Genomic DNA, 11596 nt, shown 5'->3' with positions numbered 1-11596 from the left:
GCCCCCCCCGGGCCTTCCCCGGCTGCAGGGCCCCCAGACCCGCTCTGCAGGCGGTCACTGGTTCCCCTCTGCCTGTCCCCGGGTGCGAGGGGCAGGAGGGGTGGGCAGGGGCGGCCCTGGACCTTTTTGCTCAGTCTGGCCCTGGGAAGGGGTTTAACATCCTCCCAGGATGCCCCCCTCGTCTTTAAATACTCCCTCCCAGTCTCCCCTCCTGCTACCGAGGGGAGAACTGGTCCAGACTTGCCGCCAGCAAGCCCCCAAGCCTGGTGGACTTGGTCCGTAGAGGCAGCAGGAGCAGTGTTTCTGTTACAGGCGCTTGATAAATGGTGAAAATTTTTGGGGTCCCCACCTTGAGGGTCTGCGCTGGAGTTCTGTCTGTGCGGTGGCGTGTGGGGAAGAGGGAGCTGCATCTCTCCCAGTCCCCTTTGCTTTAGGAAAGCCGGCCCTGGGAAGCTCCCCGCTCCTGCGCCCCAAGGGAAGGGAGAGCCCGGAGCATCCCGTTATGTCCCGCGCTGCCCGGAGAAGCCGGGGAAGGAGCACCCTTGGTTATTGATGCCTCTGAGGGCTTCTGCTGTCCTACCTCTGCATTTCTATCTTGGGAAGGAAGGGAGCTTGTTTATCCTGCAGCTGTACGAAGCAGGGGGCGGGGGGGGGGCATGCCTGCCTTTGGATCACGGCGTTATCTCTGCGAGTCTCCCAGTAAAGCTGCCCAAGCCCGCAGGCGGGGAGATGAAGGTATTTGATCGGATTAGAGGTTCTGAGATGAGCTGAAAGGGGCAGGCAGCTGCGGGAGGCAAGTAGCGGCATCCTGACGTGAAAACTCCTTTCTTAGTGTCATCTGTGCCTCTTTGACAGCTTTCTCCGCTACGCCTGAGACTCAGGGGCAGCGCTAGCACAGTAACTGCTTTGTGTGGGGCCGGGCAGAGGACATCTGCTCTCCCCTCCCTTCTTGCCTAGTCACTCTTTCTTGGTTGAATGTGCCCTGGGGCTTTCCAAGTTGTTATTTTAGCAGCGTACTTCTGTTGTGTGGGTTACAGTTTGCTGGATGCACAGCAAATACATCTTGCCTGGGTCTACAGTTCACATTTTTTCCCGTGGTTTCTTGTTGCCCGATGGGGGAAAGCAGGATCCAGAGATTCTCCCAGGAAAGGAGCAGCAGCAAGCTCACATCTCTCATTTCGGAGACCTTTTCTGTCCCTCCTCCATCAGGGAGGCGACCGAGGGGCTCGGCAGCAGCGTTGGTCAGGGTTTTGTTGCTTGGTGGCTGCTTTGTTCTGGACAGCTGAGCTTGCGAGTCGAAACAAAAGTTGCTTAATCCTCTCAAACTGCCTCGCAGCGTTACCGAGACTTAGCACTGCCTGCAGACCTCGGGGCTCAAGCAGCTTGCCTGCCTGCGCTCGACTCCGGGCGCTTATCGGTGCTTATAATAGCAAATCCCCCCGCGGAGCGAGGGACGGGAGGGGTCCCTGGCACCGTGCAAAGAGCTGCGTTCCTGAGCCATCTTCACCTGTCCTGCTGCGAGTAACGGAGCTGCCCTGACACGAAGCGCGATCCCGCCGGCCCCCGTCTGTGGAAAACCAGCCCCAGGTCGTAGTACAGCGAGCCCAGGAGCGGGCATCGCCTGCTGAGATGCCTGGTGGCTTGTCACAGCAGCGCCGGTGCTGGAAGGCGTCCTCATCCAAACATCTGGCACACCATGAAGGGCACACGAGTCACCCAGAGACAGCAAAGCTGTGTTGAATCGAAGCCAAATTCCCTCTCAGCTTCATGTGTTGGACCAAACGGGATCGTGTTCACGCTGATTTTGACTCCTGCTTAGCTTGGGGTGTTTCTCCCTGTCGCCTCGATGCTGCTGTTGCAGAGGGTGTCCAGGCTCTGGGGCAGCTGGCAGGTTTTTAAAACGCAATTCTGGGTCTTCAGAAGGGCAAAGAGGTTGCGTACAGGGGCTTGTACCACCGTTTTTGTACCACAGACCCTGTCCTCCCAGTGCTACTCCGGTGTCTTTTGGGCTGGCTCTGGCCATTCCAGAGGTCTCTGCAAAGCAGCAGCGCTTCAGCCCACCGCCCCGTGATAATTTGCAGTGTGCAGTGTCACAGCTGACAGCTGGTGCTGTAGCGATGGCTGGTAATAACGTGGGGGGTTTTCTTATTTTCTTTTAACAGCTGCCCCTTCCTTGCCAGTCACCTCACCTTGGCCATCCCCATCATTGCAGCCGTCCTCTTCTTCTTCGTCATCAGCTGCCTGCTCCAGACAAGCTTCCGAGACCCAGGTATCCTGCCCAGAGCCACCCCAAGTGAGGCCGCAGACCTGGAAAAGCGGATCGGTGAGACTTCTGTTCTGTGTTAGATCCAGCACGTGCCTCTGTGCTTGTGCGTGTGTGCGTGCGCCATTTCGGGCTCAGCGAGTCCCTAGAGAAAAGGCTTGACAGTGCCTTCCGAGTCCCGGTAAGAGAGCTGTGACAAGCTCCTCCAGCGCAGCAGGCAGGGCTTCAGAGAGAGGATCTGTGGAGGAGCAGAGGTTGGTTTTCCTTTCTGTTTTATTCCATCGCTTTCCCAGGCAAAGCCCTGTACCTGTTGGGGCCGTACCTGACACCCGAGCGGGCAGCGGTCCTGTGCAGAGCTCAGGGAAAGCCGAGCTCGTGGCATCGCTGTCCTAAACGTGAATATTGTTAGGGACTGCGGACCAGCAGCTGGGGGAGCACGAAGTCCCCCTTCAGAATCACGCTGCCAGGCTCTTGAAGACGGAGCCAGAGAGTCTGTGCCGCTCCGGAACGGTGTGTTAGTTACTTTAAATGCTGTCCAAACTGACCCCGTGTGTTCTCCAAAATACGGGCGGTGAGGATGTTTTAATTTAGGAACGAATGTTTTTTAAGATTATGATTTGCCATTGAAACTGCCATGCCGCAAGATTCTCTCTCTGTTGTAATGGTTTCCAACGGTATGCTAATGTTTGTCCCCATCTAAAAACTGCCACGTCACGCTGTTTTGGTGGTGGCCAAGAAGGTGCACACAGCCAGGATCCGTGGACCTCGTTGGTGTGACCCGTAGTAACAAATGTGTTAGCAAAGCTACCATGGGACAACTCAAAGACAGTTGCAAGGCAGTGCAACTTGCAATTCTACATCTGACTAAAAAAATGGTTTTAAAATGTCCTCAAAGTGGTTATCTGTCTTTCTATTTATAAGAGCCTAAGGCAGTAATCTGGCTGCAGATGCTGCCTGATGTGCCAGCTGTTACTGTTAATATAATCCACTTCTTATCCTCTTAACGTGCTCCCTGTTACATCTCTATTTTCAAAGACTTGGCCGGAGTTGGAAAGGTGCTCTTTGAAGAGTGAATTAAATCAAGGAATAACTCCTCAAATTGCAAATGTGACAGAGGTTTTCCAGCTCATGCTTTCGCTGAGCAGAGAAACAGTCTCCAGCGGCCAGCCCCTAATGAATAATAAAGTGCCGGCACACACTCATGCGACTTGCCGTGTCCCTAAAAATCCTTGATTTTCACCTTAAGGAGGAGGAATCCTCTTGCGCTACCAATATTCACGTGTCAAATTTCAATGAAATGTGCTTGGCACGCTCGAGACCTGCTCACCGTCCTCCCCTGCTGCGATGGAAATGAGTCCCTCGAGCCTGGCGGCACCGCTGGCTCCAGCTGCGGGTTGGGAAGTTGCGTGCTGGCAGCGGCCGGGAATGCTCCCGCTGAGGTTACCCGAACGTGACCCTCTCCTGATTGCTGTAACTTGGATGCGTACAGCGGAGGTGGAATCGCACATGCATTAACAGATTATGTTGCCTCCACGCATTGTGACCCGTTAGACGCGCAGAGATGAGTTGGGCACGTTGATGCCGCTGCTTTTATGCTTGCTATTTATACATTGCTTTATGCTCTCAAACTGTTGGGCAGATATTGCTTCCTCTTGGCATCCCAGCAGCGTTGCCATTGAATGGGCGAGGAAAGGACATAAATAATGCTGCGAGGAGCTGCCTGGAGTTCCTGGCTGTCCACCCTGCAACAAATCCTCTAGGCTGAGCTGCCTCTTAGGTTTTGTTTAAAACCTCTTAACCCTGCCAGGAAGCAGCTCAGGGTGGTGGGGGTGGGGAGGGGGCTTGCACCAGTTTGACTGTCCCTCCTTGCCCTTCCAGACAGCATGGGTACCTCTACCTATCGCCCGCCGGCCCGCACGATGGAAGTGGTCATAAACAAGTATGTGGTGAAACTCAAGTACTGCTACACCTGCAAAATGTTCCGCCCTCCACGCACCTCTCACTGCAGCGTCTGCGACAACTGTGTCGGTAAGCCCAGGAGGTGGAGAGGTGTTGAGCTCTCTTGTGTGGGCATCTTGGGGGGGGGGTAGTTTTATGGTTCTGGACAGATTGCTTTTGCTTCTTGTAAAGCGTTATAAAGCGCGATACTGAGTGGTCTTTCTTCTTCCTGCTTAAAATGAAAGCAGCGCTAGCGCCGTGGCTCAGGGCAAGGGCCAGCATGTCCAAGACTCCGTCTCTCTGCTTTCCCTGGTTCTGGGAGGACTCTACCATGAAACACGGTTAAGGCCCCTGCCAAACACAAGGTTTGCTACAGGCTCCTTGTTGTCTGTGGCCTTGCTGTTGCCAGGCTGGTAGAGACACCACCATGGATGCTGGTTGAGTTCTTCTGTGTCCTCTCCCCGTGCCATCAGACTGTGGCGGGGCAGGAGGGAATGAACAAAAACCTGAAGAAAAGTCTCTGGTGGCTCCACGCAGGCGTGGGGCAGCTGCAGTGGGGTGGGCGGGGAGGTTCTCGGCACAGCCTGGCTGCACCAGAGCAACTTCAACTGGCAGCAGGGTGGCATGTGATTTAGGGACGTGCCCAGAGAGTTTACTCCTCATGCAGCTGCTCCTGGTCACGCACCGTGTGGATGCGGAGGCTGGGCTTTATGCTGTCTGCCAGGGCAGCCCCAGGAGCCACCGAGCCACAAGCAGTCGTGGGACCCTAAGGCTCTGGTTAAGAGAAGAAGTTTGAAAGTTGCCAAGCGTTCCGTGGGTGGCCGTGACTCCTTACGCCGGAGCGGCTCGCTGGAAAGCAGCCACGGCTGGGGGGGTGTTGGGAGAGGAGCTGCCTGGAGGAGCGGGCATGCGCCTGCTCTGTGTGCGATGGGTTTCGTTTGCGCTGATGTCCCCCGCAGGCCAGTTACCGCAGTCCTGTTAGTCTGAAATGCAGCCCTTTCATTAGAAGGCAGTCGGGAGTATTTCCAGATATATTGCACCTGCCCTGGGTTCCCAGGCAGTTTCTGTGGTTTTAGAGGCATATCTTTATAGCTTTGAAAATTATTTTCTACCCCGCAGAAGGCGGGGGGAGCTGACATGCAGAAAGGGAGCAGCGATGCTGCGTGCCCACACCCAGTGCTGCTAGGTACTGGAAAAACTGCCGCACTTTCCCTGCTCGCTTTCGGTTTTAGTAGATGTTACCAGTCACAAGGCTTGTATTTATGCAGGGCTTGGTGAGAAGAAGGGTTTGGTCTTTGATGATAAAAAGGGCCATGTGAGCAGGCAGCAGTGCTGTGTTGAAACTTCTTGCTAACGTATTGCTGCGGAGAGGTTCTGGTCTCAGGGTGGTGGGTGGAAGCTCCATTTGTAGCCCCTGGTTTTCGGAGGCTCAGCAGGGTTTGCTCTGTGACAGGGTGCGAGGTGACAGGAGTCCTCACCGTGTCCCTTTTGTTTCAGAGAGGTTTGATCACCACTGCCCCTGGGTGGGCAACTGCGTGGGGAAGCGCAACTATCGCTACTTCTATGCCTTCATCCTCTCCCTCTCCTTCCTGACAGCCTTCATCTTCGCTTGTGTCGTCACCCACCTCACTCTCCGTAAGTACCGCGGGTACTGGCAGCGATGTGCGCTGTGCTCCTGGCCATGAACGGCTTGAAGCAGCACTGGGTCACTGTTCCTGTTGGACAGAGCGTGGGAAGGGTCTGGCTGGTTTACATCAGGCTTCCCAGTGCAGGCAGCCTGAATAAATGGGGTCTCAGGCTGCAGGGAAGCGCAGATCCACCCCGCACCTTGCTGCAGGGAGACCTTGAGAGCTGGTGACTGGGTTATCCCCTCCCAGAGGCCTGATGGGTGCCTCTGCTCTTAACCTGGTGGGGAAGGTGACTTGCCTGTCAGCCCCAAATCTTCTGGAGCTGTGTCTGCACACTGACATTTCTGCAGAGTTACAGACTGCAAATGTTCTCGGGCAGCCAGGCAGATCTGTGTGGCCTACAGAGGGGTGGCTGCGTGCGAAGTGTTGGCGGGAGGTGCAAGTCTGCCTGACGCGATGCCGTCCCTTCTCCTGTTTTGCTTTGCAGGCTCTCAGAGAGATGGATTCCTCACCACTCTGAAGACAACACCTGCAAGATATCCTTTTGATGCCATCGGCTGCTCGGGCTGTCGAGCACTGGTGCAGCAATGCTAATTGTGTAACAGAAGCGCGATGAGCTCTTTGTAGGGTCACCTTCGTGTACGTTCTACAACTTAATTTAGTCCCCTGGGTACCTGGGTGGGGCAGACCAGCATCTCTTCATCTGTAGGCTGATAACATCACCAAACTGGGAAGACCTTTGATTCCTTATGTAGTTCACTGACAGGGACTAAGGGCGGGTGACAAACTGGTTTCCCAGTTTGCAAGTTTACATGGAAAGGGCACAGGCTGTGCCTTGGTGGGTGCCTGCAGAGCGCCATGGGGAGTGGGAAGCTTGCTGGGATGTTTTCATGGCCCAGTGTGTGTGGTCACAGCACATACCTCCCAAAATAGTCCTCTGCCTCTCTTCGCAGGATAGTTTTGTTCCCTGAGATTTCCTTGACTTTTGTTTCACCGTGCTGGAGCTGGTGATTTGTTTTTTCTCAGTCTGGTCTATTTTGGGCCTCTCAGGTTTTCATACTTACTTAGTCGCCTCCAACCTGACGACAAACGAAGATGTAAGTACCTGGACACTTGTCCTTCTGCAAGGGCTGGCCCTGGTCCTCTCTAAGCAGAGGTGAGGCTTTAGGGGATCCTTGGCTGCCTGCCTCGGTGCAGTATCTCAGTAAGGCATGCTGCCTGCATTGCCTGCAGTAATCCCCTGCAAAGCAGACGGCTCGTGCCCAAGGCTTTTAGGCTGTAGTTTCAGGTGGCCGGGGAGGGGGGGAAGCAGCCCGCAGCAGCAGGGGACTGTGCAACGTGTGCTGCTCAGCAGTGTCAGGCTGTGGGGGTCACGCGCTGCCACGTTAGAAAGGTCACGTGTGTGTTTTTTCCAGTCTGTATGTGGCCTCGCTTAAAATTAGGAGTTCCGAGGTTAAAAAAGGAAGGCTGGCCCCAGAGATTTATTTGGGTGTTAGCCTAGGACATGGGTGATCTTAATTCAGCGTCCCGCATAACCACAGGTTTCCCCTGAGACCCTGGGCAAGTCCCTTTGTCTCTATCAGTTCCTCATGTCTAATAGGCAAATAATGTACAGACATCTCCTGATGAGATTTACCTCAAAGTCAGGGGTGTGTGCAGACTCCAAGGGCCAAATGAGTACCCTGAGCAGGGCAGATTGTATGGAAAAGCAGGATCTGTCTGATCCTCGGAATCAAGATTCACCCTCCTGGCCAGAAGTACCTGTAATCCTTGCTGGAAGCTTCCAGCACTGCAGAAGGCAGGTTTGCATCCCTTGTTTTTTCCTGCTTTTTTCCTTCCCCTTTCCTCCTTTCTGTGGTGTTCAGAGGTGTTGGCAGAGACGCTCAAGGCCACGTAGGTGAAGCTAATGGAGGTCACACCCCACTACCGAGAGCACTGGGTCCAAAGCGTGTGGCCCGTTGCCTCTATGGCCACGTTGCCCACGTTGCCAGCCTTCTGCTGCAACTGGGGAGAGGAAGTAAAAACAAAAGGAGGAAATGTGGTGGTAAATGGTTTGCTGCAGCCAGGGGCCTGAGGCCAGGTATAGCATCTGCCCACTCGTGTGTGCCTATGCTTAATGCGACCGGGGTTTCGAAATCAGAGTCAGTGACAGCTGCTCAGGGTGGGGACAGATGAGATTGTTTCCTCCTCTTGTGTGGCCTGGGAATCCCCTTGCTGTTTGTTCAGCCTGAGGAGCCCAGGAGGGACCGTGAGCTAGAGCCCTGCTCCGATGAGCTTGCAGCCTAGTAGAGAACGCGGGGAGGGGGAGGAGGAGGAGGCTGGCGCTGAAGATGGCGACGCTGGCAAGTTGCCATGCGGCACGGGGAGGGCACAGCTTTGGAGCTTCCTAGCTGCAAGGTTGAACCTTGGCAGAGGCAGGAGCAGCATATTGCTGTCTCCTCTGGCTGCCTTTCTACAGCGGTCCTGTCTGTTAAAGCAAGGAGAGGGAGGGCGTTTGCAGTAAGACAAGCCTTCCGCCTCCTGAGCAAGGGCTTGAACCGAGTCCGTTACCATGTAATTATCTGCTATCACATCTTTCCTATCTTAATCTGTGTGTATCCTTTCCCTTTCAGATCAAAGGGTCCTGGTCAAATAAGAGGGGCTCGGAGTTTGCCAATCCCTACAGCCATAAAAGTATCCTCACGAACTGCTGTGCGGTGCTGTGTGGACCATTCCATCCCAGGTAAGAGCCTTGGACCTCCATGGTGTTGGGAATTGCATCCTGCTCTGCAGCTGGGGCCTTGGAAAGGACAGATTTATCCCGATCCAGGACAGACGGTGTCAGGAAAGGACAGATTTATCCCGATCCAGGACAGACGGTGTCAGCACAAACACATCTGCTCCCATGATGATGGGGAAGAAGTTTCCCAGTCTCTGCAGAGAGCGGCTGGGGAAATGTAGAAGAGATAAAACTGTTGCTTCTCCTGTGTTTGGGCTTGGCGGGTTCGGGTCGCTTGTAATTGTTTCATGGAGCTCACAGATAAGACCCCTCCTGCGATTCAATTAGGGGAGAGTAACGGCACCAAGGGGCTCGGCAGCAGATGATAAATGCCGGTAGTGGCCATGCTTCTTAGTACATGTTTTTCCTCCTGTACTCTGAGGATCGAGCATCGTGGCAAGCAGCCAGCGGAGAACCGCACCAGGCAGCGTGGAGACCCTGGGGTTTACCAACACTTAGATTGCCCAGAATGCTTAGTAGCATCCTACCATCTTACCTGTGAGTTAACCAGAACCGATGTTAAAACCAGGATTATCGCTGCTTTGTCACAAGAGGGTGCACTTGGGCAGAGTCAGGCTGGCGTCCCCTTGCGCTGCGCTGCAGGAGTGGAAGATCTGCAGGCTGGCTTGGAGCTCAGCCTGTCCTAGGGCATGTGAGCATCCCTGAGACAAGTTTATTCGCTGGATCCAATCTGGATTTATGCGGAGCGTCTCAGAGGTGCTAACTGGGTGGAACACACCAGCAGGGGAGGGGGCCTGGGGCTGTGCAGCTGGAGTCAAAGTGTGTTTTACGCTTATGTCTGGCCCTGCTCTCTGAAGTACCCCCAAGATTTTTGTGGAATTCAGAGATGCCCAAATGCCAATGCTGCCACTTGGAGATGGTAAATCTGTGGATCCGGGGAGCCGAGCTGTTTGCTGGGAGGTTTTACTCCAATTCTTTCCTCATTCGTGCTGTTCTCCTGCTGTGAAGACCTTGTGCCAGTTCCCATTTGGGTTTGTGGTGACCCAAAGGCTGTTTGGTGGCTTGTGTGATAAGTTTGTGGTTTGTCTAATGGGCAGGAAGCTGTGTTATCCAGTGCGCTCCTGCCGATGCTTGGGTTAGCAGTTCCCACCAGGAGATCCCTCTCTGTGGCCTGTGAGCTCCCTCTTCACGGAGTCTTCATTTCCTTAACTCCTCTCTCCTTGCACCCTTCCCTTTCTCTTTTCCAGTTTGATAGACAGAAGAGGATTTATCCAGCCAGATGTCGGGACCCCGTCCAGTCCTAAGAGCGAAATCCCTTCCTTTGGAGCTAAAACTGACACCAGCATGGTAGGAGGCATTCCCTAGCAGTGCTGTGACATAGCCCAGTGCCTGCACCTCGCTCCAGCCAGTACCTTCCCCTCTCACCATCTCCCCGGCCTCAGGCGGAGCAGCCCTGTGATGCAGAGCTGCCAAAGACTCAGTTGAGCCATACGTTGCCTTTTTTTTCTCTTTTTTTCTTTTTTTTTTTTTTTTTTAATTTATTTATTATTTTTTTTGCTATTTGTTTCACTGTGATGTGGCCTGTCTGGACTTTCAACTGACAGAGCCCAACAGCATGCAAGACCCTGAGATTCATGCAGAAAGCAGGGGGGTCCCTGCTGCACCTTGGGAAGCAAATGGGTCTGGGGAGCCACCAGACCTCTGAGCCCGGAGCGTCCGCTCCAGGGGGTTGCTGGGCTTCCTGCCGGGAGTAATGAGATGGGCCAAGAGTGGGAGGTGGGACTGGAACGGTCCCCAGCTGGGCCGTCACGCCTCATCTTCTGGGCTGGTGGAGGCGTAAGTTCCCTGGTATCCTGCTTATCTCAATGAACATGTCCTGCTCCCCTGTGCCGACGTGGAAGGGCTGTTCTGTCTCTTAATGGCCAGGTTCTCAGCTCAGTCTCTGCCAGAGCAGCTTTTCTTTTCCAGAAGCTGCTGTGCCTTGGTATGTTGGGGCTGTTCAGCTGGGATGACTGGCTGCCAGCAGGCGTGGAAGCTAGCTAGATGTCCCAGCTGCTGTCGATCCCATTTTCTGGCTGGTCACTGAGGGGGTGCTGAAGATCTCTTTGTGTTTCGGCCCTGCCAGTCAGTAAGACAACTTTTTGCAGCAAGGATACAAGTTAGGAGGACCCTCCTTTTAACGGGGAAGAAGAAACATGCAGTGTTCTGTGGCTCTCGTCATGAGATGCTGGTTGGCGAGGCTACAGTTGTAAGATTTGGGAACTTTAGCTCGCCAGGGAAGCTTGGTTATGTCCTGTCTGTAGGAGACCAAAAGGCAACGGAAAAGCCTCACCCTTCCCAGGTGGAGTTTCACAGAGGAAGCAGTGAGCGGGTGCTGGTCTCAGATAACCTCGTGTTGTGCTCTTGGTTTGGGTTTCTGGCCAGCAGACGAGAGCAGGGCTGTCCTCAGCGCCTCAGGAGTGATTCCCATGTGCCTGGGCTCATCCGTGAGCATCGCCCCGTGCCTGTAATGGAAGGGGAGAGCCGGGCTGGGCAGCCAGCTCTGCGTCACTGACACTGGAGTGTGCGTAGGGGAGTCACAGACCTTGTTAGCAATACTTGAATCATGTTATTAAAAGCTGCTGGATATTTTTGCACAATTTGTAGGTTTGGGGTTTTTTTTCTAGGTAGAACTTTTTATATTCGGCGCAGGTAGCATTGTGCATTCGCACCAGGGCAGAGGCTCGCAGCGTTCCGTGTCACGCTGCCCGGTTAGGTTTCCGTGGGTCAGATGCATTCATTTCAACCTCAGGCAGAGGCAGCACACTTGGGGGGGAACCTGTCCCCGCCGAATTCCCCAGCGGTGTGCTTTGCACACTGCGAGCGACCGCGCCAGCCCGCACGCAGCTTTGGGGTGCGCTGGCGGGGGGGTGGGCGGCAGAGGCACGAGGTTCCCCTGGCCTTAACATTTCTGGCTGGCTGCACAGAGATCTCTGCTTGTTTGCTGTGGCCACCATCTCCACCTTCCCCTCCGCAAAGAGCCCAGCTGAGAGCACGGCAGCGGAGGCT

The 11596-nt window shown here is 54.6% G+C and overlaps 1 protein-coding gene across 2 annotated transcripts in view; it reads left to right on the top strand.

Annotated features, from left to right (window-relative positions):
• Positions 1-2240: 2240 nt before the first annotated feature.
• Positions 2241-11596, top strand: part of ZDHHC18 (zinc finger DHHC-type palmitoyltransferase 18) — an 11363-nt gene continuing 2007 nt past the window's right edge. For both annotated transcript variants that reach the window (XR_004843296.1, XM_035903993.1), the window contains exons 1-7: positions 2241-2323; positions 4142-4291; positions 5699-5836; positions 6317-6365; positions 6824-6926; positions 8442-8551; positions 9796-9895. Coding sequence is in view for 1 of the 2 variants with exons in the window: in XM_035903993.1 (XP_035759886.1) it covers positions 4147-4291; positions 5699-5836; positions 6317-6365; positions 6824-6926; positions 8442-8551; positions 9796-9895 (645 nt within the window). In the remaining variant the exon portion in view is untranslated. The remainder of the gene's footprint in view (positions 2324-4141; positions 4292-5698; positions 5837-6316; positions 6366-6823; positions 6927-8441; positions 8552-9795; positions 9896-11596) is intronic.

Source organism: Egretta garzetta, unplaced genomic scaffold (genome assembly GCF_000687185.1).
Source record: "Egretta garzetta isolate BGI_Z169 unplaced genomic scaffold, ASM68718v1 scaffold101, whole genome shotgun sequence".
Taxonomy (NCBI): domain Eukaryota; kingdom Metazoa; phylum Chordata; class Aves; order Pelecaniformes; family Ardeidae; genus Egretta; species Egretta garzetta.
This window is presented reverse-complemented; position numbering and strand designations above follow the sequence as displayed.